The sequence below is a fragment of the Paramormyrops kingsleyae genome, chromosome 9, assembly GCF_048594095.1.
Source record: "Paramormyrops kingsleyae isolate MSU_618 chromosome 9, PKINGS_0.4, whole genome shotgun sequence".
NCBI lineage: Eukaryota > Metazoa > Chordata > Actinopteri > Osteoglossiformes > Mormyridae > Paramormyrops > Paramormyrops kingsleyae.
The window spans coordinates 25,521,848-25,549,525 of NC_132805.1; the positions used below are offsets into that span (position 1 = coordinate 25,521,848).

At 45.2% G+C, this 27,678-nt stretch overlaps 2 protein-coding genes and 1 long non-coding RNA gene across 3 annotated transcripts; 1 reads left to right on the plus strand and 2 right to left on the minus strand.

The window, feature by feature from the left end:
- Nucleotides 1-1,617: 1,617 nt before the first annotated feature.
- pitpnc1b (phosphatidylinositol transfer protein cytoplasmic 1b) lies at nucleotides 1,618-6,018 on the plus strand. The gene is given in 9 exon segments (XM_072716640.1): nucleotides 1,618-2,206; nucleotides 2,703-2,851; nucleotides 2,960-3,049; nucleotides 3,240-3,396; nucleotides 3,989-4,081; nucleotides 4,244-4,399; nucleotides 4,632-4,695; nucleotides 4,799-4,882; nucleotides 5,433-6,018. Coding segments are annotated over 9 exon segments (969 nt in total). The 5' UTR covers nucleotides 1,618-2,158; the 3' UTR covers nucleotides 5,561-6,018.
- Nucleotides 6,019-6,075: 57 nt separating this feature from the next.
- On the minus strand, nucleotides 6,076-9,708 carry LOC111853295 (uncharacterized). Its single transcript, XR_002840425.2, has 2 exons — nucleotides 9,446-9,708; nucleotides 6,076-8,816 (listed from the first exon to the last, which is right to left on the minus strand). It is a non-coding gene; the product is annotated as an uncharacterized lncRNA (long non-coding RNA).
- A 4,334-nt stretch (nucleotides 9,709-14,042) lies between these two features.
- LOC111853288 (myocardin) lies at nucleotides 14,043-25,475 on the minus strand. Its single transcript, XM_023830005.2, is given in 16 exon segments — nucleotides 14,043-15,404; nucleotides 15,406-15,812; nucleotides 15,981-16,035; nucleotides 16,314-16,436; nucleotides 16,561-16,659; nucleotides 18,364-18,786; nucleotides 18,916-19,057; nucleotides 19,200-19,498; nucleotides 19,615-19,755; nucleotides 19,847-20,046; nucleotides 20,424-20,549; nucleotides 20,856-20,937; nucleotides 21,070-21,128; nucleotides 21,307-21,363; nucleotides 24,537-24,670; nucleotides 25,212-25,475. Coding segments are annotated over 15 exon segments (2,349 nt in total). The 5' UTR covers nucleotides 24,592-24,670; nucleotides 25,212-25,475; the 3' UTR covers nucleotides 14,043-15,323.
- Between the last annotated feature and the right edge of the window lie 2,203 nt (nucleotides 25,476-27,678).

A 27,678-nucleotide genomic window follows, 5' to 3' on the forward strand; every position in this document is an offset into this window, starting at 1 on the left:
CAACCCCACTTCCCATCAAGATTGATGAGCAGCGGTGGCGAAATACCTGGAGCATGACAGTTACCTCAGAGCCTCGGGATTTGTGGTCCTCTCGGTGCCCGGCTGATCAGCACGTCGGAGATGCTCAGCAAAAGTGTTACATCGTAGGTCCCCAGAGACGCGTGGAAGGAGCACTGTGCCGTCGTCTGGGAAAGGAGAGCGCGTTCCCCATAAAGAGAGCCAATCGCACCACTGGGAATTGAAGGTTAAGGGCTTAGCAGGATGGGGAAGGGAAGGGGAGAGAGCTAATGCTATGAGCTAGCTTTACACTTTCACTATGTTCTGGAAACAAAGTTAGAAGCTCACTGGTGGATACGTATACGTATATTTCAAAGAGTCAGTTCAGCCCAAATTAACCCTTTATCTGGTTTTATACATAGTATATATACAGCGCATAATAAATCCCTGAATATTACTTACCCTCTGCCCGGTTGGAGACAGTGGAATGCAATATTGACTGAGAAACTGGTGATATCTTAGTATTTGGATATATAAATGAGTATAGAAAAGTATAAATCTCATAACAAAAAAAAGTGGTAACATTATTTCTTCAATAAAGCCACTCTTATGGCTTGTAGGCTCCTTGACAGCTGAATGCTTGTAATGTGTTTTTTGTCTCATTTGTACAAATAAATACATAGAAACGTAAAAGTAAAAAAGGAACTTTATAAAAGAAGATCGCTTGTATTACACCATATAGGTAAAATGTGTGAACATCCCTATAATTTCGAGGAAATGACTAACTCCACCACACCCATTACTGATATAGGTGTAGAACTAAGAACAGCCAGACAAAAACCCAACAACAATGGCAGCAGAACTTGGCACCTTCACAGGGTGCCATCTTACCAACAAGTCAGTTTGCCAAATTTCTGCCCTGGTCAACCGCGATTGTTGTGGAAACACCTGGGGGGGAAGTTCAGTTGCGAAGTGGGGGCCACACGACCTCACAGAAAGGAACTTGACCACCCAGCACTGATACCCAACCTGAACAAATCCCACCAGCAATGTTCCATCATCTAATGGGAGGCTATTATAGCAACAAATGGTGGAGCAACTTTATATTAATATGCTTGTTTTTGTTTTAACCAACCAGCCGAGTACTATGCATCTGTGACTGTATATTCAACTGGTTGGTTAAAACAAAATCTTGGTCAGGAATTTTACTCTCTGGACCTGAACTACGCACCTCTATTCATAGGGCAGGGGCTGGTCAGGTGATCAGCTTGTTCAATCTTTTTTTCTCGGCCCCAGACCATGATACCTTCTCCCACGCCCAGCTTTAGACCACAACCAAACTAAATGGCTGCTTTGTTTGCCTGTGTTATCCTCATGCTTTGTTCTTATTCCTCTCATCTGTTGTCCTAAACCCATCTCCATTCCCAAACATAAATAAAATCCCACTTCCATGCCCCTGTCCCAGAGTCACATGGCTCCATTTGGCCGCAGCAAGAGTCAACAAAGCAGATGTGGCTAAAAGCTCATATGAAAGGTGATACTTTAAAAGACGCCTGTTGTGGTAATAACAGTCTAGTATAGGGTTGGTGCATAAGCCTGCCATTTCCGGATCTTTTAAAGTTCTACATTTTTATGAGGAGCAAAACTTCTTGCAGGTAAAATCTGGGCTGCAGGGCTCAGATCAGGGGGGTAATTAATGGCTGCGACCTGACTGAGGATGTCAACAAAAGAAAAAGCGTGGAGAGTTCAGGAAGTCTCAGCCCATTGAGAACGAGAGAGAGAAAGAGAAAGAGAGAGAAAGAGAAAGAGGAAACAGGTAATGCGGTAAGGTGGGCGGGAAAGAACCGCGGGGGGAGGGGAGCAGATAAGCAAAGGAATTTACAAGAAAGTTAAATTTACAGGAGTGCCCCAGACAGGGGAGGGAGGAGCTACTAATACAAAAGGTTATAGCATGAGAGGAGTCACAAACTGAAAGAAAAAGGGAGAACAGAAGCAGTTACCCACCGAGTGAAGGAGGGCTCAACAAAAACAAGAAGGAGGAAGTCTCGGAGGCTGGAGAGCGGCGTGCTCGTATGACTGGGTGCGCACTCGCCTTTAGACAGGGAAAAGGGAGCAGGAGATCTGCAGAGAGGCACCTGAGCAGCAGACTGACTGTGCCAACATGCTGATGAAGGAGTACAGGATATGTATGCCACTGAGCGTGGAGGAGGTAAGGAGGACCGGACAGGAAGTCGCTCTGTGTGTGTGTGTGTGCGCGTGTGTTTGTGTGTGTATGTGCCATACAGACAGTGCGGTGTGTGTTTCTCCTGTGCCTCTCATCAACAGACACACTACGCTCTATCATGGCTTTCTACATATACTTGTAGTCTTGCTTCATTTTACCCCTTTTTTTAATCGTTTCTAAACGAGTCCAGCAGGTTCAGTCCTTCACCGCCAAGCACAGGTATTTGCCCGAAGGTTGAAAAGAACATGTGAGAAGAAGGAGTGGTGTTTTACAACAAGCTGATAGATTTCCATCCCCTATAGCTTTTCCACTTGACATACAAAGTCGCCTTGCGTTGCACCGGCCTCTGTGATTGGTCGGCGAGGCGGCAGCACGGCATAGCGGCTTTCTCCGCCAGGCACTGGCACGCTCGTTTGCTCTGTGCGTACGCCTTTGGTTCAGCATCCCCCTGTATGTCCGTCCCTCCCTCTTGCTCTCTCAGTACAGAATCGGTCAGCTGTACATGATTAGCAAACACAGCCACGAGCAGAGCGGCGACGGCGAAGGGGTGGAGGTGATCTGCAATGAGCCCCATGCCCACCCCCAGCACGGCCCCGGGCAGTACACCGAGAAGCACATACACCTCAGCAGGTACGCCCGCACAGGCACCTCGCCCCGCTGCCCTGTAACACAACCCTTGGCGCCAGCATTAATGGCCTGATTATCACCCTGTTCCCGCTCCCTCCCTCCTGTTCTCAGTAAACTTCCATCTTGGATAAGTATGTTTGTCCCTCGGATCTTCTACATCATAGAGAAGGCCTGGAACTTCTACCCTTACACCATAACCGGTTAGTACAACCTCTCAAATGTGTGTGGGAGTATTTTTGGGACAGCATTGTCCTACCTGTGGCCATTTCATTGTCACAAAGCACAGGAACCGTAGCCAGAGAAGCAAACTGACCAATTCTTTCTTTTTCACTTTCACACTGACGGCCATGCAGAGTTCACGGTGAGTGCTGGTCCCCTCCCTCTCTCTCACACTCACCAGCAGCGCGTGGCTGTACAATCTCTCAGCCCTGCACTGAATGCTTTCGTTCCTTAAAGGTGCTCTCTTTCGTTATCAGTGCTCCTTCGTCCCCAAGTTCTACATCCGGATTGAGACCAAGTTCGAGGACAACAATGGAAGCAATCTCAATGTAAGTCACAGCAAGTTCATGTGGAATAAGCCGGTGAGGTGAAAGTAGAGCCGTGGGTTCTGACAGACCGATACGTCTTTGGGCAGGAGGGGACCAATTACACTGCAGGTAGCTCTGTGGCCTCGCATCTGGCCCTACTGTGCGTGTGGAATCGCACCATTTGTGAGGATTAACTGGCAAAGTTACACAGTTCAGCTGACTTGATGAATCAAACATTGCCTTTGGGGCATGAGTGTACTCATACATGGGAAAATTACTTTGAGGTCAGGAATAGAGCAACAGACACATGTGAACTGGATGAATAGAGGGGACGTAGGGATAGGGTGTGACGCAGCATATTAGGACACACTGCCTGCGATCAGCAGGTCTTTGGTTCAAACCCCAAGGTCGGCAGAGTGATTTCACCATTAACCCCCTGAGCAAGGTCCTTAACCCCCAATTGCCCCAGAGACTGTCTGACCCAAAAAAGATAAATGAAATGATTTTTTTTTAAAAATGCAGTTGTCTTCATTCTTGTCACCTTCAGCAAGGAATTGATTTATTAAGAAAATGAAAATGGCACTGAGTAACATCTATCACATGGATGATGCAGGTGTTCGGAGACACACCCACCCCAAAGGAGAACGTGAGCCACTTGGACATCCTGAACGATCCCATTCCTGAGAAGCATTATAAATCAAAAGAGGTACCCAGCTTTGTCTGTCTGTCCCCATCTGTGATATGGCACGCTCCATCCGACTCTCCGTGTCTGCGCCAGATAAGGTTGCTGTTGCGTAATGAGGTCAGACTGAGACCTCTGGTGGGCTGACTCAGCAGCAAGCATGTTAATACCATATACGCTCCGCAGGACCTCAGCACATGGGTATCGGCAAAGACGGGCCGGGGGCCTCTGCAGGCGGGATGGCAGAATCAAAGCCATCCCATAATGTGCTCCTACAAGAGAGTGCAGTGCAGCTTTGAAGTCTATGGGCTGCAGGGGAAGGTCGAGGACTTCATACACCGGGTAAACACACCCCTACAGAGCACACTTCACAGAAATTAGGGGGGTTAATTTTTAATGAGAAGATTACTTAAATATGGCGTTCGTTAATGGTATGACTGAAATTTCAGAAAATCCTTTTGTCTGTTGAGGGCTTGAAATACAGGAACATGTTCTATATTTCTGCTGTATCAGTGTTCAAATACATATTTGTTTCTTAATTTGCTAATTATTGTGTGGTGTTTTTCTCTCACAGACTGTTAATGATATCCTTCTTGTTGGCCACAGACAGGCTGTGGCTTGGATGGACGAATGGCACGGTATGGAAAGGGTTAAGTCATTGTCTTTCGCGATTGAAATAACAATTAGGGTTATAATTAGTAGCAATAACGGCGGTCATCAATCCTTCCGTTTCTTTCCCAGGCATGAGCTTGGAGGAGGTCAGACAAATTGAGAAGGAGCTGCAGGAGCAAACCAACAACAACCTGAAATCCAAGCAGAGTCCAGGTAAAGAAGGACCGGTAAAAGAGGAACAGAACGGCTCTAGCTGTGTTTGGGGCTAGGTGGTAGGAAAAAGCGTTCATATTGAATCGCGCGTAGCAATAATTTCACTGCGTCAATGCAACAGATTGCAAAAGACACCCACCTTGTGTTCAAATGCAGTAATTGCAGCACCATGGCTGCCGTATTAAACAACTTTGAAAAAGATCTTGCCACCTACCGTTCGTGCCGCAAAATGACAGTCGTGTAAAATAAATTAATGACGCATCTGTCACAAGAAGTCAGTGTATGTTGAGACACGATAACATATCAGCCTACAACAAATGTGAAACAATTGCTTTATACAGTACCCATTTCCGCTGACGCCTAATCTTTATTCTTTATAGTGAAACCAGTTAGACATTATTCTTGGGTATCTTATCTGCAGTCTAATGTGTTAAGTGTTTTAAACAAGTGTCTTTTCAGGCGATTCATTATTCACTTCCTTCCCCCGTTTTCTTCCATTGTGTTTTCATGGTGCAGTTAAAAAAAATAATTCTCTTCTCGCCCTTTTTAGGTTACGTCTCCACCCCTCGCTTTACTCGGTCTGTGTCAGTCTCCGACGAGGTGTCCTTAAGGAAGATGGGTGCGGCACCCGCTTCTTCACCTCCAAACGCTGTGCGCTTAAACTCCACCCCAGAGTGACATATCCCTGGCGGCCCCCAGGCTAGATTTGCGTAAGCCCTCCGCCAGGCAAACAAGCGGGAAAGCTACGTCCGTTTCAGGCTAGTGCTACATCCTTTTAAAATGTTTAAAAAGGTCTATTTGCTGAGAGGTGTAATGCTATGAGGCTTATAATAGTTTTGGGATATATGATAGATGGACGTCAAGTACAGTAGGTAGCCTAATGTTATTTATATAACATTTTAAATATTTTTACACACAGACGTTTAAAAGCAGTTTCATAATATTTTAAGAGAAAAATGAGATTACAATTGAAATATGACGTCCGTCAATTTTACTGGTATTAAATGTTTACAAACTTATGTAAATGTATCAAAAACTGTGTTTTATAGTCATATGACGTTGTAATAATGTACAGTGAATTTCTTAACCATTTTACGTTTTTAAATACATATCTGACTTTTTACTCTTCTGGCAAACTGGGTCGTTGCTGTTTGATTTATCACAATTTGCAGCACAAAAACAAACAAAAGAAAACCTGACCCACTTTTTAATTAAGTTTTCTGTAGCACCCTTCCCAACAGTGCCCCCAAAGCGCTTAACAAAGACTTAAAAACATCAAAAGTGATTAAGTTATAGCTTGCTTAAACGTAAGTATAAATGGAAAAAGATAACCAAGGTACAGCAGAGGTGGGGGAAAAAACCTATAAAGGTCCAGGCCCAACTAACCACATGTGACAGAAGTGTTCAATATTTCGACCACTTTGTATTTTTGTCATAGACCTTGACCTGCGTACTGTTGAGATACAAGCTCGGGTTAATCTAAGTGGCAAACATCCATTTCTAGCTATGAAAAACTACATCTGAGCCATTTAGTATTTGCCACCTAATTATTATGGTAATTTGAACTGCGCATTCCCCTTCTTTTTAGTACGTTTCATTTCGTAGCCGGGAAGAGAGGCCAGTGTGGCTGAGCGTGTGAATCATCCATATTGCTCAGTTACGTAGCTGCAGAAATACGAAAAAGCAATTTGTGCTTTCATATCGTTATTTTTGTTAATTACATATTCGTACGTCAACAGGTCAACCGCAAGAATCCTCACAGTACACTCGTGTGACTTATCGTCTTTTCCGTTTAGCGTTTTTATTAATGTCTGCAGCATGTCATTGAATAATGAGATTCACACTTTAATAACTTGGCCTCACGTGAACTTTGCGCCGATTACAGAAATCCAGGCTTTATATCTGACAGCCATGCACGTGGTAAAATAAGGATATATAAATTGTTTCCATTATCAATCAGGCACATGGACATGTAGTTCAATGACGATTTTGAACGCGGACCGTGAGTGATGGTGGACCTGATGGGCCTTGCCTGGATGTGTGTGTGTGTGTGTGTGTGTGTTTGGGTGGCAGGCACACTAATGGGTCTGCGGCTCAAAATCTGCTGCTACAGCTGTATTGGTATGGTGGTCAAACCCCACCCCCAACAAACAACATTTCTGGCTACAGGTCCAGCATGTGATAATACTGGTTTATCAAGGTCATGGATGATGTAGTTTGTTTTCATTCTCAAATGATGTATCTATAGTATTGTTTGAATGTAGCAATAGCTGGATATTGTAAGTGTATTTTACTAAGGAAGGAAACATTCCTAACACTTATTGCTGAGAGCGTAGGACAGAAAAAAAAGAATGTAGCCTTTTAGGCTAATAGGACATGGATAATGCGATTATTATCATTATTGTTGTTATTATTATTATTATCATTATTAATAATAATAATTAACAGCAGCAGGTTACAAGGCACTTATTGGTGGCTTTTGCTCAGTGTTGGGAGATAACTTTTGGCGATGGAATACTGCCTAATCAGACGAAGACAGAACGCAGCTGATCACCCAAGGCGTTGACTTATGGGGCAGCATTAATTCTCACTCATTATTCTAGGAGTCCGGAACCTCACCAGCACCGCAGTGGGGTGATTGAACAACCCCCCAAAAAAGACACTCCAGATGTGTTTTTCCTTAAGCCACAGCCCAGTATGCAGTGATCCTCAGTTTCTTCGTTACTCACAACAGAGATGACTCACGGCCATTGCTGTCATCCGCGCTTTTGGCCACAGTTACTGTTCCATTACGGTCGTGGGCACCTGTCTCCCCATCAGCCTCTGGATATCAATCGGCTGTGCCTTCGAAATGATTGTATCGCACAGACTTGAAGTATCTCAGCAATTACACCCAGTCCCATGGTGATAAGATTACACTAAAGTCAGTGCTTATCCAAGCCTAAATAGGCCTAACTAGGGAATCTTCATTTTTTACATAGAGTGCCAGAAAATGTATTTTGTATGCAGGAAGCAGTCTATAAAATTCAGATATAAGACAATTACAAAAAACAACTTTCCATATATCATGCATTATGTATTTTTGGAGCCAGAGTTGGACAGCCTTCCTCCGGAATGTCAGGGCTCTCTGTTGCTGATATCTAGGTTACAATCTCAGATTCCTCTGAATGCTACCTGACGTTCGCTTTAAACCACAGCATTTTCACCTCCGCTTGTGGGCTGTGAACAGGTTTTTTTTCCCTTACTTTCACCCTCCCTCCAGTTTACACTCTATTTTGTTGTTTATTTCGGTTATTTAATTAATTATTTTCTGACTGGTAATACTTCTTCATTGCCTTGTGTTGCCAGAATGATATCAGTATGTATAAAATACAGAATCGTTATTCACTCCAAGAAGACCGATGGCCTAGTTTTTACTTGCACTCTCCTAGTTGGGAAATCTGTGAATGCAGCAGCTTAAATAGGCTTTGCAGTAAGTGATCACGTGGAGTATATTTACATACTTGTGAACCAATTAAAATGATCCTTCAGCTGGGTACAGACTGCCTGCCAAAGCCAGGACTGTGACCCCATAATCCAGTGCAGGAGCTCTTATTCTGCGGTCTATGGGGTCACACAAAGAATCATTAGAACATTGCAGTGTCACTAACTAAAATAAAATCCCACTTTGACTTGGTATTGAGGAAAAATCGGACGCTAGGTGAGATTCGGGCCTGATTTGTTTTTGTTTTGTTTTCTTTTGAGTCACAGATGAAAAACATGCTTTTCTGCATGATATTTGAAGGTCATTTCGACGACTGCCATCTTCTGTATTGTACACAAGTTGTCAACAAATATGTGCCAAAAGGAAGAAGCAACTTCTAAAAAAGTTTGCCTGTTGTGTCGTGCCTGATCAAACTTGCGGGGCTGTTGCAGTGCAGTCTGTGGCTGGCTTCTAGAAAGAATGGAAAGGTACAATTTGTCCGACTGCATGAAATGAGCAGCAATATGTAATCATCTCCTATTAACGTCTCAAGACTCAAAAACATCTTAAAATGAAATCCAGATGTTTAGGTGGACTACATGCAAATTTTATACCCAGCTTTTGAAGCCTTTGTTTTTCCTTTGGCAGAAATGATCTTCCTAGCCTAATACCTAACCCTACCAGGAGTGACAAACCACGTTTCGCATCATTAAGGGGCTGGCTTTTACTTGACAGAGACAAATTGGAAACGAAAACACGGACACCAGCCTTCCTTCGCTTTTTAAGAAAGCCAGAAATGCCGCAGCGTTTACCCGAGGATGTATATTAAGACGTATGAAGCCTGTACAAGGCGAATGACCTTTTCAGTCAGGGTGTAAGCAGTACTGTAACGGACGCCTCTCTCTCCGTCTGCACCCTGACTTATTGCATTGGGAGCTGGGTGATAAACCTCCGCAACAAGCCATGCAAAGATGTTAACAGCGTGCATTTGTCTCTCGCCGGTGAGATATTACGGCCGGTACGGGGTGTCACTGTGACGGTCAGTAATGAATGAGAGGCTCTTTGGGCTGCCTTTTGTTTCGCGGCGAGGGGAAACTCACCAGAGCTGAAAGAGCGCACCGGCTGCCTCAGCATCCCAAACCTCGTCACCCCAGACAAATCCCTGCTCCGGGGGGAATCTCACTCCGTCCATCTCCATGCGACCGCTTAACATATCAAAGGGCCCGCCTCCCTTTCATCTTCAGGAAATACGGAGGAACAGAACCATGCACAAAAATGCCAGAATGAAATAGCCTTCAAGGAAACCTGTTATGCATGAATTATGCTTGTAGGATTCTGCACGTGTGAATCGACACCATGGATCCTGAAGTGTGATAGGCGAAAGCCACATGAGATCCTGCTCTGTGCATTCATTTTGTATTCAAAAATAAAAAGAAACTTAAATTAATGACTACACCAGCACTACTGCATATTAGAATTATTAATATCGCAGAATAAATATATCCCTCTGTCTCCTTGAGTAATCATGTTTCTCGTGTTGAAGGGTAGCCTGCAGTTTTTAATCTAAGCTAAAAAGCACTGAGGCCTAAAATACCCTTGGAAAAATTAATGGCTTAATCATTGTGAATTCGAACTTCTATGATCAGGAGTTCTGCAACGCGTTCGTTCATTTCTGGGATCGCGGTGTCAGGGACGGGGAACGTGCGACACTCTGGAAAGCACCATGTGTTTTTCAGGGTGATGTTTTTTAGCCAGTGAAAGGGGCTCCATGACAGGAGGCACTTTGGCTCGCTGAGCCACACTGTCACCTAATGCTTGCACAGTTGGAGTTGTGATTTGACTTTGCATGTGTTTGCTTCCTGCAACTTCTCCAGTTTCTTCCCGCAGTCCTAAACCATGCGGGTCGGCAGATAGACATCTCGAAATTGCCAGGGTGTTTGCCCTGTCTTGCACCCAGTGCTTCCATGGAACAGACTTCAGGCTGACTCTGTACCGGATCAGTGTTACGGGAAATAAACAGATAGAAACAGCAAGATATCTACACTGCTGCAAGAGACCTGCCAGGACCTGAAAAAGGAAGCTTCAGGTTACAGGTTCCCGCACTGCCTGCGGTCCCATTCAGGCTACACAAATACAGCACACTAATAAACCTCACCAGCACGGAATGCCTACTCGCCGCCTAATGAAACTCGCATTGCTCGTCCTTGGGCCAGCCTGTCAGGCTGACTCACCTCAGTCAGGAGGCACCTGGAAAAGGAGGATGAGTCCCCACAATTTCATCATCAGTGCTTTACCAGAACGCAAGATATTATACAGCAAAACCCCATATTAAGGATTCAAAGTAGACTTCCAGGTTATATCAGAAGTTGCACCCCCACCCCCACCCCCACTCCCCTCCCCCCCGCAGCCTCTCAAGGCTGCTTTCATGATGGTTCCACCTGATGTAACAAGTACACAAGCGGGAATCTGGATCTGAAAGCAGCAGGCAGATGAGCTCCATTGGCTGACAGCCAACCAGCAGGGAAGGCCGGTCCTGCTCCGTGCCACACGGCGGACAGGGCAGAGGACCACCTTTACACGCTCCCAGAATAAATATAGAAGAACACTCATTTCTAATTCACCAAGGTAACCTTAACGGCGAAAATCTGGCACTGCTTTACAAGTCACAAGGCCCAGCAGCACATAGAAAACAGCCTTTCGGGGGTGGGGGGGTAGCGTTCATGCAGATGCACACCTTCCAAATCCCGCTGCGCATCTCTTTGTGGATAAACAGCTTGCAAAGGGCTGCGGTAAGAGCTAAGAGCTACACCGATAAATTTTTAATTAGTGCCCTTATTTCTGATGCCCCTGCAAGAAAATAAATTGAACACAAGTAAATATAATCTGCCCAGAATAGTTTATGAGTAAAAATCGCCTTTGTGGTAAACAACAGCAGAGCTGACTGCTGGCAGGGTGTCCCGCCGAAGTCAGGGCTGCTCCAGGGCCCGGGGCCCTCGAGTGGAGAAATACGGCCCCCACCACTCCTCCAGCTCCGCCGCATTTCATTTCCACCGCTCTCCGCCTCGACCAGAAGCAGCTCTCATTCTTCACCTTCATTGTCCAGGAAAAAAGAAATCCTCCTTTGCAAACAATGAATGGTAAGCATTTTGTTTAGGTTGAGTCATTCCTATAACAAACAGCACAGCACTCAATGTGTAGCACGGTTGCCTACGGGGTTTTGGGTTCGAATCCCACCTGCACTCCCAGTGCGTGAAGGTCAATGTTCCCTTCGTCACTGAGGTAGAAGTTTCCTTCTGTAGTCCATGGAGATGCATTTAGGCTTATTGGTTTCTCTAAATTGCCCTGTGGTGGATGGGCATCCCATCCAAGGCATCCCCTGCCTTCTGCCCTCTGCTGCCTGGGATGGACTCCAAGCTCCCCTGCTGTTATCCTGCACTGGCTAAGTGGTTGGCAAATGGATGATATTTGCCATACATATTAACTCTGAAACACCTAGTGGATCATCATGGGAGGTGCCCATCGGTGTAATGTGCCCTCTTCTACACTTGGGGGCAGCCTCCCGGTTTTTTCAGACTTTTTCTGTGGGATGTCGTCTCTCCCAGTCATCCCCGGAGACACACTTGGATTGTAAACAGGCTGTGTTCGTGCGGCTTGGGTGCCTATGCAGCAGTGTGGCCTGGCCGTCGTCCCCTGTGTGTCACGCTGTCGCTGTTCTTTTCGCTCCATTTGCTTTTGTCCACGTTCCCAACCTTCAGCCAGTACCCAGAGAGGCACAGTTCACCTGAGTGTCCTCGTCTTTATAGCTGTGCCTTAAAGAAGCCTGTGAATATGGTATATCAGTACCCCATATTAGATCCTACCAGGAGAGCTGTTAGGACCTGAAGACACCAGAGACTTAGTCCAGACTGCAGACTGAGGGTGCGGTTGTTAAAACATCTGAGGTAAATAAATCATTTGGGCCTCACTTGGATTCTTCCGGGGCTTTGACCCAAATACCCCAAACTCGGGACACTCCGGGGTCCTGGTGTATCCTGCATGCACCTCAATCTTCCTACAAATGTGGTGACATTTTAATGAAATAATAGTGATTTACCAATAAGGCAGTACATCCAGGTGATGGGGGAAATGCCAAGGACAAACAGAATATGTAGCATCAAGAGATTTGCTAGTAAAAATATCGATATTACAGTAAAAAATAGTCAAACTCTAATGTCTGTATACAACATGGCAGGTATTCGGATGACATGTGTTATATCAGCATCTCCCCGCACTGCTCGAGCTTCCCGGTGGCTATCCAGGATTAAGGAACAGGGTGGTGTGCGGCCAGGAAGGGGTGGACACCCGAACTTGGGGGCTCGTCCGGAATCGAAGTCTCCGAGGGCTCACTATACCAATACACAACCTCGGCTGTCCGCATCACCAAACTGTCAGACTGTGAAAAGCTGCACTCTACTCACACGCAGAAAAAAAAGAGAAGTGAAAGATTTATTCAGAAGTGTCAGCACTGCATATGCATAATCCCTGCATACCTGCGGTCATTTATTTTGTGGTTATGACATACGGTACCTAATCGTATAATATTTATATTACTCTAATGCTTATTTGAAACTTTTATTAGCCCAAGCACTTTCTCCCAAAAGAAATGTATCCTCTCCTTACAAACTAGAATCTTGTTACAATTGCTTAAAGATGTTGTATAATGCAGTGATATATACACTGGAGAAGTGGTAACATTAACATGGATAAGCTGGCGGGTTCAGCATTTCCGAGAGGGTCACTGATGCAGAAAGAGAAGTGCACAGTTAAATTACTTTATTGCTAACGCAGCAAATGGAAAGCAGCCAGGGATACATTACACAGAACCCGTTATAAAGTCTCCATTGTTCCACCTTCTCCATATCACAGGGTTTGTGACGATAAGAAATTTCAAAACTGCATGTAGAATTGCTTTTTAGGCATTATGCTAATCAAACCTCAAAATTACTCAGAGTTTATATACATTTAAGTAATTTGGCATGGCGTATCCTAACGCGTAAACCAACACCCATCCATCCATCTTCCAACCACTGACCCTTCATGGAGGATAGAGCCAATCCGAGACAGTTTTGCTAGGATTCCACTCCATCACGGGACACATATAGGCACTACCTAAGACACACTAAGGCCAACTGAGAGATGCTAGTTTGCCTGCCTTTGGACTGTGGGATACAACTAGAGCGTCAAGGTGTGTGGGATTCAAACCCATAACCACACAGGGGACATAGAAACAGAAGGGGATTTGAACCCATAACCAAGTGGGGGCATACACACACCAGGGGGATTTGAGCTCATAACCACATGGGAAGGTTACGCAACAGGGGGGTTTGAACCCATAACCATGTGGTGGGCATACACACAGCAGGGGGATTTGAACCCATAAGAATGGGGACTAGCACATTTCTACAGTCTTCTTACCTAACATTTTGAAAAGGTTGTTTGTATTCCTGGTAATGTAGTCAATAAAACTTAAATCCTTACATTCTGACACCAGCTGCTCTTTTAAAACATATCTGCACCTGGGAGGTAACATCATCGTAAGTGTTTATCCAGAGAAAATGGGAAAAGTCTATATGACAATATAATGATACAAAGTAATGATGAATAACAAACAGAAAACTACTGATATTTTAAAATGCAGGAAAGAAGGAATGCCAACAGTTGTGAAAGCAATTAAGACTTTTTAATTTCTAAAGTCGGAATACAACTTTAACGTCAATGGATAACATTGCCAGAATAAGTTATGCAATAAATTAATCAAAAATGGGTAAAATCACCACCTGTAAGTCAAACCCGGGCTGTTAAACCGCAGTGTTTGTATGCTCACCTAGGTGACGGTCACTTAGTCATGCTTTGAGAGCTACCAAGGTTTGGGCCATTTCGATCAAGGCGTGTGATGGAAATCCTACTTCCGAATCCCCCTGGTAGTGTTCCGGCACCAGGAAGCTCCTGAACGCCAGGGCCGGGTTGGTGCAGGAGCAAAACTGGGTTGCAGCCTGGGCCCTGACTTGTAGGGGGTCCTGAATGGTTTATTTCCATTCCGGAAGCATTTTATGCTGTAGGTAGAGCCCCAACGATGATTTTAGCCTGGGGCTCCCACTGCCCTAAATTCAGCCCTGCCAAATGCACAACACAGTGCCATACAGACACAGACATGGCGGTTTTTAATAAGGGCACAGCAACGCCCCTTGGAAACTTGGCAGAAGCCTCGGACTGTCTGGGACATATGTGACGGTGTTATTCCACGTGGGCGTGTGCCATCCTTCCCCTCCTTTTTGGATCTAGGCTAACAGCAGGTGATTCGGCGGAGTCCGTGTCTCGACCTTGCGTGGCACACAGACCGTCGCTGAGGACCTTCTAACGCTACCTGTTTGGTCGCAACAGTGGACGTGGGTGGAGAAAGGAAGGATGAACGTGGATGGAGAGACAAAGAGGTGGCAAACAAACCCATGTTAAGAGGCAGCAAAAACAAAATTCTTCCCATTGTGGTGACTACAATAGCCCGATGAGGAGGTAGCTTTGGCAGGAGCAGCTGTTCCATCTGCTCTTGCACCATGAGCTGAACTCAAGGCCAGAGGTCAACAGTAAGACAGAGTATATTAGACGTCAGACAGGCGATTCCCTTTTTGGAGGCATGATAGTTTCATTCCTACTGCAGAATCAAGTTGTTTGGTCAGACAATGCAAGGGTTTGGCATGAATTTTGACAACATTCGAAGATTGAATTCATTGGTATATCAGTCACACCCCCTGTTATGGGTCGTCATGTTTTCCTGCCTCTGACGGAAGATGCTTCATTCACAACACTCCAATCACTGTGCTATTGTAGCATTTTTTAGAATTTTGCTTTAGTTACCCTCGTAGTCCAACTTAGGAATTGTTTTTTTTTTTGTTCATCGAGAAAGTCACAAACATTGAAAGAAATTCACAAGTGTGGCAAGGTTTAGGGCGGGCATTCTGCCTTTATCCCCACTGCACACAAAGGAAAACACACACACTGGGTCCTACCATCACCACTGCTCCACCATCAAATCCAAAATCCGATTCACGTTGAGGTCGGAGTCCAGGCCAAAGTCGGTTTCCACAAATGGGGCAGCCGGAGGAGTCAAAGGTCGAAGGCCAGAGGTCAGGGACTCCAGCCAGTCGGCAGGGTCAAAGGTCGCAGCCTCTCGTCTCTTCCTGGACAAGGCTGCAGTGGGAGGTGTGGTGCAGATAGGAGGAGGCGGAGGGGGCTGTGGCTGGCAAAGCTGGATGGAGCTGGAGGGTGATGGAGGAAGCTCCAAAAGGAGAGAGGAGCAGAGTGGGGAGGACAGGGGGTTTTCATCTTTGGATGGGTGCAGAAAAGATGGTGATTGGTCAACGTGGGAAGGTGGAGAGGATCCTGACAGGGAGGAAACCACAGTCTGGGACTCAGAGACTGAAGAAGCTGTATCTGAAAGAACAGCAGAGGGTGACATAAATCAGTCATGAGAGCGGGAACGGAAGGTGAAGGCCAGCTCCCCTTCCGGGTGACAGGGGGGTTGAATGGCGGATGGTGCCATAATGATAAAATAGAGATAGAGATGAAGTGGGGGCGGTGGGCGAGGGGGGGGGGGGTTACCTGTGCAGCTTACAGGTTCATCCAGAATGTCATCTATAGACTGACTGGGAGCCATCTGACGAAACGGGCAGAAAGCGCAAGAAAGCGGATGGTGACTCACCCGCATGTCAAAACAAGTTATATATCTGTACTATAAATAAGTATATATACATATATATACATACAAGGCATGTCACGGAAAAGGTTAGAAGAACAGATGCAGTGTGAGCTCTTAAGCCTGTGAATAAGTGATACAGTTTGTACTACATTCTCCTGCTGCATACCGACAATATGTCCATGTCGAGGCCAGGAAGAAGCAAAAAAATGCAACTGTAGCCACTGGACATTCCTCACCAAGACTCTCTGAATGGCCTCCTGTAGTTCCTCCTCCAGGCTCCGCCCACTGGAACTGGTCTGGACTGGACTGGCAGTGATCTGCATGGGCAGCTCAAAGTCCTGGCCAATCGCATCGCAGGGCTAGGAGCAGAGCAGCTCATTCACCCCAAATTGCAAAATAAACTACGGTGAATACACCTATACAAGTTCTACAGGATTTCCTGAGATGTAGTAAAGTTATAGCCAACAGAAACAAAGCATTCACCTGCGTAAACAAGACCTCCGTCTGACTGTGAGTTTCTGAGCTCTCCCGCTCGCACCCAGGTTCCTGTTGCAGGAATGGATGGAGTGAATTATCTGGAGACTGGAAAAAGTAACAGGATACAGACGTCAGTAGAAGAGCATCAAAACTATACAACTGTTACATCAATAAATAAACCATATGCATGCATAGCTAGGTATACACATACAGGGGTTGGACAATGAAACTGAAACACCTGATTTTAGACCACAATAATTTATTAGTATAGCCATTTTGAGCCATTCCTCTGGCAGAACAGTAGCCAGGTCACAAGGTGAAGCTGCTGCAGCAAAACGAGTCGCTCCTCCAAAACACCCCAAAGTAGCTCAATAATATTCAGATCTGGTGACTGTGTAGGCCATGGGAGATGTTCAGCTTCACTTTCATGTTCATCAAACCACTCTGTCACTAGTCTTGCTGTATGTATTGGTGCATTATCATTCTGATTCACAGCATAACCTTCAGGGCAGAATATTGCCTGGGTCTATGAAATGCTGAGATATTGCAGCCCAAACCATCACTGAACCACCCCCATGCTGAATTCTGGGTATGCAACAATTTGGGTGGTAAAGTCTCTTTGGGGTTTCTGCACAGTGTAACTTTCCCGGATGTGGGAAAGTCAGTAAACATGGACTCATCAGAGAACAATACATGATTCACATTGTCCACAGCCCAAAATTTGTGCTCCTGGCACCGTTGAAACTGACGTTTGGCTTTGGCATAAGTTTAGCTACAGCAGCCCAACCATGAATATTGACCCTGTGGAGCAATGAACAGTTTTTTGGAAACAGGAGAGTCAAGGTGTGCATTTAATTCTGCACTAAGTTGGGTAGCTGGTTTTATGTTTTTTTGGATACAATCCGGCGTAGTGCCCGAACGTCCCTTTCAGACAGCTTCCTCTTGGGTCCACAGTTACTCGTGTTGGATGTTGTCTGTCCTTCGTGGCGATATGCTGACATTACCCTGGATACCGTGGCTCTCGATACACCACAAAGACTTGATGTCATGGTCACAGATGTGCCAGCGAAATGCGCACCAACAATTGGTCCTCTTTTGAACTCTGATATGTCTCTCATTATGTTGTGTGGATTGCAATATTTTATGTACAGCTGTGCTATTGCTCTGCTAATTAAACTTTCACACTCCGTTCTTACTGATGGAATGTGCAATCAGTGAAGTCGGACCACCAGGCCATGCAAATATAGGCGTGAAATCTCAAACACTATAGACCAGTGTTTCAGTTTTTTTTTTTTAGAATAGAATAGTGCTGCTCATGTTCAGTGCAATACAAGAAAAGAGAAAAAAGCAACCATACAAATAAATATTTGTATGTATATGTGAGGAAAACTGCCAGCCATAGGAGGCAGATAGTAAATATAAATACTATGTATTAAGATAAATACAAAGGATTACTATTATTGCACTGGTTATTGTCATCACTAACGACTAATGTTGATTTATCTTGTTGTTATTTAATGATCTTGTGGCCCAAGGAAAGAAACTGTCCGTTAGTCTGGAGGTGCATGTTTTGATGGACCTGTAGCGCCTACCAGAGGCAGCAGGTCAAACAGGTGGTGTGCAGGATGGGCAGAGTCTCTGAGGATGTTTTGGACTCTGGAGAGGCAATGGGAGCTGGCAATTTTCATTATCCATCCACATTATATGCAACTCCACTGTATGTCATTGTATGGAGAAATAAAATGTTACAAACAGTTCCCTTGTCTGTGTATGCAGAATGAGTCCACGTAGAATGACAGGTTGACTTACACTGTCTCCAGCCACGTCCAGGCATATTTTGGGAGTTCTGTCTCTTGGGCGACTCCTTATCCTCTCCCTCATCTCCATCTCCACGCTGATCTCCTCTGCTGCCTGGCCTGGTCGCCAGGAGATGCCAGAGGTCAGCGGGGACGAGGACGGAAGCGGGAGAGCAGTGGTGTTCGTGATGGCGAGGAACCCCGAGGCCTGCTCGCTACTGCCCCTGGAGGGCAAATTGTTGTGCTGCCTGTAGGTGTCGGCTGGGAGATCTGGGCTGAGGTTGGGGGCCAGCACCGGGGTCCCCGGTGGACACAGGGGCGTGGGGGCGAGGCAGGGCCGGGGCAGCTGGTAGGGCCGCAAGCGCTCAAGGAGCGAGGGCTTAGTGCCCGACACAGGAAGCCCCCGCTTACGGAGCTGCTGGCGGAGCTCGGAGACCTTCAGGTAGTAAGGGGTGGGGGAGCAAACAAATGGGACATGAGTGGGAAAATCAATTTAATAATGATAAGATAATAATCAAAGTTATTTCTGGGAGTATTTTGGCTGGAAGCTTTGGTGCCGTCTCACCGTGAGGTCATCAAGGTTGGCGGGAAGGAGCTCGGGTTTGTGGATGGGATCTGGGCTGCAGCCTGGGTTTGTTGCTATGGGGACGGGCTGGGGGCAGGTGCTTGGTGTAGCTCCAGTATACTGCACTATCTGAGGCTCAGGACTGAAGGCGGAAAACAGAGATGACAAGAAATGCTTGTCAGCAATGGTCTGCAGTAGAATATCCATAAAGCACTGGCCAAAAATCACCAAAGAACCACAGTGTGCAGGATCAGGGTTCTCCTTAAGTAAATACGCAAATTCACCTAGGTGTCAATGTGTTCTGCTGCTGCTGCTGCTGCTGGTTTAGGATCTGTAGCTGTAGAAACACCTGCTGTTGTTGCAGGAGGCGGGAGTAGGCGGGGTCAATAGGTGGGACTGGGGTGGAGCCTCCACTTGTCACACCCCCAGCCCCGCCTCTTTGGTCAGGGGGTATATACTGGTGGTATTTCAGTTTTTTAATTTTGGGTTTGGAATCGCGGGGCTTCTTAGAGCGTGGTGGCCGCGTTGGAGGGACAGAGGAAGCAAGACAGGACTGGGGAGGTGAAGTAGACGGCTGGGCTGTCTGGTAGAAGGAGAAATACAAGCCAGATTTGAAATGAACAACAATGTTACAGCAACACAGTTAACATCTGTAACATTGTAAGTATGCAATGCAAATGTATGGAAATGAATGCAAACTTTGGGCAGCAGAGGTGGGGCCTGGATAGTTAGGAAGATTCCCTTGGCTCTCCTGGGCGTTGCCATCGAGTCGGATTCAATCACAGTCATGGTTTTTGTTTGGCAGATGCCCTCGGTTACCGGGGGCAAAGCCAAGCTACACTGGAAACAAGACAACAGTGACATGTTTAGTGTCAAATACCAAATACCACCCAAGCATATTTTAAAAGTAATTTCAGTCTCTTCATCTCACCTGAAAGCTGTTGGGACTCTGACTTAGGGAGGCTCCATGAGACGAGTCGCTTAGCGACTGCTCCCCAACCAGCCCTGGAGATGCAGAGAAACCCGGCGACTGGTGGATCCCGAGTTGCTCGGGAGATGAGGAGGAGGAAGAGGAGGAGCAGGAGATATCATCTTCAGAGAGATCTGACAACTCAGGGAGAGGATTGGGAGCTGGGGAACGGAGAAATATGAGAGTGTCATAATCCCGACATGGTCTTCGGTCAGGAAAGCCAAAGCTGAGATGTAAAGAAGGCAGTTTTAAAATCCTCCAATCAGAATGCCTTTCCAGTAACACATGAGTACGGTAGTTATTTGAAGAGCCCAGTAGAGGTCACTCTTCCATCATTTGCCATGAATGCAGCCCTGATCCTGGAGTGCTGGTATCCAGCAGGTTTTCCATGCTACCTGTTGCCTGATGAACTACAGCTGATCTCAGGTAGATAGTAACTCAGGTAGGATAGAAAACCTGCTGGATACCAGCACTCCAGCAGCACGGCTGCCTACCCCGAGTTTAATCGCCAGTAGGCCCAGTGCGGCGGGACACCCACTGGTTTCTAGGGGCAGGATGTGCTTCTGCAGGAGCTCTAGAGGACCAGGCCGGCGCTGGATCTTCTCGCTGAGATCCTCTGCCAGTCGGGCTCTCTTCTGTTTCAGTCCTGCCCCACAGCTCCAGTCTGAGAGAGACAGTAAGCTGCTAACTGTTATGCCAGACTCTCGCATGTCTGTCCACCTGCATGATTATTCCTCTGTCAATCAGCCAATGAGGGAAAATTTTATTGGACAATTCCAGAATATACTCCAGAAATACCCGCCTTTTTTACCTGGGTTGTTCCAGTGGGTAGTCCAAATTAAGCAAAACGGTACAAGTTATGAGCAATACACTCTTGGGTTTATCCGAAATCTGACCATATATGTAAGTGAGAATGAAGTGAACCTATGTAATCATCAGACATTTATGCAGGAGTCTTGCGGGAGCTCACCCTGTACTTTGCTCTTTGCAGGTTCTGTATTCAGGCCACCACTAGGGGGAGCCTTGTGGGTAGGGCTGTCATCCGAAAGACACTGTAACAGCAAACAACAGGTCACAGGAGACTTTTCTCAAGCATCATTATGTTTTAATTATTATACTTCTATTACACTTTTTATTGTGGGATTTTTGGCAGCCGTTGAGAAATGTGAAAGAACATTATTTACCCCAGGAGTACATTCCTTCTCTTTCTCTCCTAGTTGAGGGTGGCAAGTACTTTTCACACCTTTGGGCCGGAAGGAAAACATTACAGTGGGAGAAATGCTTAAAGAAAACACCTTTTAAATAAGTTATAAAAAAAAAACACTGCGGAGGAGCAGGCGCCTTGGGTGGTGATCTTATGCTGCTTATTGACATGCCCACCCGCATGCAGACCTACACAGATAAAGCTGCAGAGAACGTACCGGAATCTGAGTTGATTTCATTCTGTTGCCTGCGGTTCTGTATCCTCAGCTGCAGGACTGAAAAATGAAGAAAGATTAGAAGGCTTAAAGAACCGCCTGAAATCACCTGTCATGTCCCAGGTCACATACACCAACTCTAGCAGCAAAATTAACTGGTGAATTACAACCAGTGGCTTTACTGGGTGACATTTCCCATAATGCAACTCTGTGCTGAGTTCTGAGATCTGAGAGTAACTGGCAGGGAGAGAGGGAGGGAGGTAAGAATTTATCCATCACTATGTCTATTTTTATCATCTCCACCCCCCTCCCAGCTGTCCCTCTCTCTCTGTCACTCTGTCTCCCTTGCTGCCATGTGTGCAAAGTAAATTCTTCCTCTGACTTTCTGGCTTCAAATCCCTCCCATGAAGTGGTAAGATAAAACGTTACATTTACGCAAACCTTCCGCTATTCAGACAGCCTCCTTCTAAGACCACATCAGGCCCACAGTTCCGAGCAAAACACACCAAGCAAAACCGAAAGGGCAGAGGCATAGATTTTAATTAGCTGAGCGCTGTTGAAATCCTTTACATCAGGTTGGTGCAGTACATGGGAATGTACCCCTGTATGTTCCACTGGACAAGGCTGAAACCATCTGCACATAGCACTGTCATGCAGAGTGGACACATAACAGGCTACACACCAGCTCAGTCGGGGGCTTTACCTCCCTTTATGTGCACTAAAATACTGCAGGGTACTGCCCAAAACACCCCAGAGTATTGTTCTAAAACACTCCAGAGTACTGTCCTAAAATACTGCAGAGTACTGTCCTAAAACATTGCAGAGTACTGTCCTAAAATACTGCAGGGTACTGCCCTAAAACACTGTAGAGTACTGTCCTAAAATACTGCAGAGTACTGCCCTAAGACATTGCAGAGTACTGTCCTAAAATACTGTATAGTACTGGCCTAAAACATTGCAGAGTACAGTCCTGAAATACCGCAGAGTACAGCCCTAAAACATTGCAGAGTACTGTCCTAAAATACTGTATAGTACTGTGCTAAAATACTGCAGAGTACTGTCCTAAAATACTGCCCGAAAACACTGCGGAGTACTGTCCTATTACAACACAGTGAAATAACTGCACTACCCAGGGAGGAGAAATCAAGCATGATAAGGCACAGTAATATGTGATGTAATACTATATATAGGGAAATACGACACATCTACAAATTTATGCCAGGAAACAAACAGCTGCATGCTTTTGTTATGTATCATGGTTTGGAACATGACTACCTTACACTTGTAATAACTGCTGACTTAAAATCGTCATAGAAAAATAACAAATAATTTGAGTATGTTAATATGCAGAGACCTTGCTGATGATCTAACTGACAGCATTATTCTAATGAGGTTTTAAAATCACTAAAACCAGGACAAGGAAAGTAAATAAATAATGCTAGTTAAATAAAAGAAAATGTAAGTCAGGAGTCTAGTCAACATACATGAAATACACCAAATGTTAAGGACATTTTATTACTACAATTTAACAAATTCTATGTTTCATTTAAAAAATTTACCATGAAAAGCAATCCTCACGAGCAACCAATACGAGGCCAAGTTTTCTCTCTTTTTTGTAATAAACACAAAAAAGATGTAGAAAAGTCTAGAGAATTAAGCCATTTACGGAAATTAAGAGAATATTTCAAGATATGCTTATGTCTTTTAAAGTCAAGCAAGTATAAATAGTAAATAATATTTTAAATAAATATATTGCCTTAAAAAAATTATTATTTGAATTACGTGACCAATAATACTATGAAATTTAAAGTAATCAGAGAAATCGGTACCTGATGGTACCTAAATTGAGCAATTCAAGTAATATTTATAATGTTCTTCCAGAGTGCCTCATAACCAAGAAATCATGCAAGTGAAATTCTTGCTGAGTACTGAATGTCTTCACTGTTTGTACTGGTCACTGTATCTAAGGTGACCAGCCTTTTGTGACTTGATTTGATAAAGAAATGGCAGAAAATATCACATGAAAAAGGCAAAGTGTAACTGAAAGTCAATCCAGCACAATGAGGAAGGCAGCTGAGAGCCCAGGGTATTACATGATGGGGAAGCTGGATTGGCTGTCCTGAGGTCACCCGTCATGCCTTCTTAGCAATGGGGGCTGACCCACAGAACCCCCGCTGCATTTCATACGTCTGATATGCGGTCTGCTGCTTAGGCCATATAAATGTAAGACCATGGAAGGGAGTTACTGTACTGATCTCTAGCTTATACTGTACAATTTATTGGGTATAACTCTGAAATACAACAGATATACCAAAAGATTTTAAAGGGGGACTGAGGTGGGGTCAGACTGGCGTGAACTGTTCACCTCTGTACCTCAGCGGTCTTTATTCCTGTCCGGCCCTTAATAACAATAAACAGCAAAGAATATTCTTTTTATTTCTTCACAAACCTTAACACAGTTTTTGTGTTCCAATACTAATAATTATCATTTTCTTATACTTTTTGATATTTTGTTTGGATTTTTAAATTAAACAATATTATTACCAATACACATATATCATTAATAATATATATATTATATATATAAACATATGAGACAAAAAATATATATATATATTATATGTAATGAAAAAACTCCTATTAATGTACACAAAAGCAACATTTGACATGAGGGTGTTAAAGGCAGATGGATTTCACAGGGAGCTTTCTTTGTCACACCTGAGGACCACATAGAGTGACAAATACTGATCTCAGTGGGGATCCTTTCCTATCGCTTTGTGGTTGGGTGGTCAGAACCCAAGCCCCCCCCCCATGTTTATTAACATGCTGGTCTGAGGACAGCAGTCTTTGTGGAGTGCTAAGTGTTAAGTCCTCCCATCTGTAGTAACAAACCATGTTAAAGCATTTGCTGCACTATAGCCTATTTTTTAATCACAACTGGCTATAAAACATCTACTGGTTAGTACAAATTATTATTTTGTTCACTTGGCCTACATTTTACTGGTTCTCTATTTTTGTAAGATTTAGTTTTACAGATTGCCGCAGTTAAACAATTTGTAATATTTACCGTGTGTCACACTTGTTGCTGTTGTCGCACCGATTAAGCTACGTAATCGGGCTCCGTCACTATAATATGATATTTGGGTTTCCGAGGGAAGGTGTCACATGTCACACATTCTACAACATTGACCGTGCCACAATAAGCTGAATTGTGCCGAAGGCCACAGCCTTACCGGAACGAAACTTGTTTCGGATGAGAAGGGACCTTTCAGAGGCCAGTAGGGTCATGACGGAGAGGAAGAGGAGCGAGAGGACTTTCCAGAAAAAAAGAGTTGAGTCCTCCAGTTGGAGTACAGTGGGGACAACACTGCTGGGGAGGACAAAAGAGAGGAAGGAAGCGACTGCATTACACCTTCAACTCAATGACAGAGCAAAAGCCGCCTCAGACTTCCTGACAGGCAAAAGGAGATGACGAGTTCCAAGAAGAAACTAACTCACAAACTTACTGGCAAAGACAGATAAACAAATGTTTGAGTGGAGGAATGTGTGAGACAGTCTGACTGACAGAAACAGAGGCACAGACGAGCATGAGCCAACGGACATGCAGCCACGAGCTGAGACGGACTTCTTGGCAGAAAAAACGAGGAAAGATGACAGCTCTACAGCAGGCACACTAAACCCTTCAGACATTTACGTATGTCAGTACCGACAGACGTGTGATAAAAGACAGACAGGCCGACGAGCAAGATGAAACAAAAGGCGAATGAAGGAAAAATGTGTCAGGCAAAGACGACTGACAACAAAGGTCAGACTTTATGCAAAACTGAAGTACTTCAGAAGTGTATATTTATATGCAGATGGATACATTACATGCACAAACTGCAAGAACATCAGGGAAAAGGACTTACCAAAGGAATGGAGACAGGACCTGGTGAGGGGTCAGTATGGGAGATTCAGTAGGAGGACGGAGAGGTGCAGAATTTCAGCTGCATTTAATGGATCCCAGGGTCATCCTTGTTGCCCTTTCCTGGCTTCCCTAGAAAAATTGTTGAGAAAATTACCTAGGAGGGTGGAGATGGGATTATCTCCCTCTCAGAAGTCGCTCTCTGCCTGCCACTTGCTCACTCTACCCCCCTCACTGAGAAGCGTGCCAACTGTGTAGAATTGTCAACCGGGTCCCCCTCCCAAACGCCCACCCCCAACACCCTCTGCCCACCCCGCCCCCTGCCCCCCCCAGACCAGTAATACAGGCACACAGAACCCATGCAGACTGACTGACCACACAATTCGGCGATAATCTGAGAGCCGCTGCTTATCAGCCTGTGTCACTGTGTCTTCGACAGGTCCACGCGTGTCGACGCACGTGATTAGGGGGCAACACAGTGCGGGCATCAGGCTTTCTGCCCTGTTACCACATCCTAGGGGTCTCCTATTGGGCAAACTTTGCACATCATGCTGTAGACTAGGGCTTGATCTGTGTCCGGCTCAGCAGTACTGAAGCGTCTGTGTCTCCTGAGTGTGTTAGCATAGTCCTGTGTACGCTAACGTACACGCTAACGCCAGCATATCCTCCTCAGTAGTCTAGCATGCATTCCAGCGCCAGTCAGGGCATACTGTTTACCTGGTATTTATACAGACACACCATGTCACACAGAAAGCAGGTCAGCTGGGGCAGCCAGTAAGCTAATGATTGCCTATAAAAGATTTAATTATCCGGGGAGTATGTGCTTGCGTGTGTGTGTCGCTGGATTGTGCAGGGACTGGGGGGGAGGGGTTGGAGGGGGGAGGTTGAGGGCCACCTGTTAGCGAATTTGACAGACAGGTCAGTCTGTGCTGGTTCAGCAGGTCGGGGGGGGGTATATCTTCTTTATTTTTAAGTAGATAAATGGCAAAGTGAGAGGAACCGCAGACAGGTGCCATGAGAGGAGCTGTAGACGGGGTCCACACCAGCGCTACCGCGCACTCTGTCGGAAAGACGCAGCAGCAGCCGTGCAGGGTGCCCCTGAGGAGACACCCGTCCCGGGGGCCTTACGCGGGAGGCTGGTGTGGCCAGCCACTCCGAGGAATGTCAACGTATGTGTCACAGGCAGATGCTGACGGCAACATGTATTATTGGAGGAAAAATGATGTAATGCAGCCTCCCTGCCCCCCCCATTCTGGGAAAGCCGTCGTGATTAGCACCTGTTACCTTCTCTCTTCGGCGCACACCCCCCCCCACCCCGCAGCACAGCGCTAACGCCATGTAGCGTCGGCTCTGCGTGCCAGCAGGCAGCTCCACTCGTTCTATTTCAGTGCGTTAGAGAGCAGTTAAAGTACTAAAGCATCAAAAGAGAAAAGAGAAAATAAACATCGTCATGTTACACAAGTAGCACTGTAGCATATCCACTTACAGCTCAGGTTTCCCAATTTTACAAAACACGTTTGTTCTGAAACCATATATTTTTTTTTTATTTGCAAATACTTTAAAATGCTTAAACAAATTCTTCATTCGTTTACAAATTCTCTTCTTTTCTATTGACCAAAAAATATCATATATTAAATTATACCTTACATTGGGAAAACTTGAGCATGCAGAGTTTAAGAATATGAACTATATAATTATATTTACAAAATAAGAAAATTCAAATCAGTTTATTGGTATTTGGCTGAAACCAGAGCTCACTTGTATTAAGTGGTCCCAACAAAGCATACTACACATTTTCAAAACTGCATCTACGCCATCATGCAACACTGCCCTCAAGTGACCATCAATAGGCACTACACTTAATATCCAAGAATGAGAGTATCCAAGGGTACTCGACTGTGAACTAGTCTTAACGTGCAGCTTCAATAACTTTAGTGATGAAATACATATCAGGAGTGTTATTTTGAGGCCAGAGGTAAACATGACATCACTTCCCTCTTCATCTCAAACCACAGAAACCCATGTAGTTCCATACCGCTGTGAATTACTTGTCATAAATTAAGCAATATCGAGTAACTGGAACTTTTACCAGTAACTATTACATTGTTATTAATTTCCCCGCTAAAGCTTAATGTAAACCATTCAAGTGACCATCTTCCCTATGGATCAGAACCTTTGATTTGAAAAGGATGTGTCCTCAATTACTTGTGCTACCTGCGGTCTACAGGCGTCCCTTACGAAGACTTAAAATCAGCACATCAGAAAGCATAATGACCACAACACTCTAATAGCAACACATAATAATCCTTTATCTACTCTGTGGCATAACTAAGATTAATCCTACACATCAATCAGAAGCTAACAGGCAAATCACCTCCCATGGGTCCTTCAGAGAGATGTTTGTGATCTGCAGCCATCCAGCACTCCCTTAATAATAAGCTGCTTCACTGAAGATCAAAGAATGCTTGTGA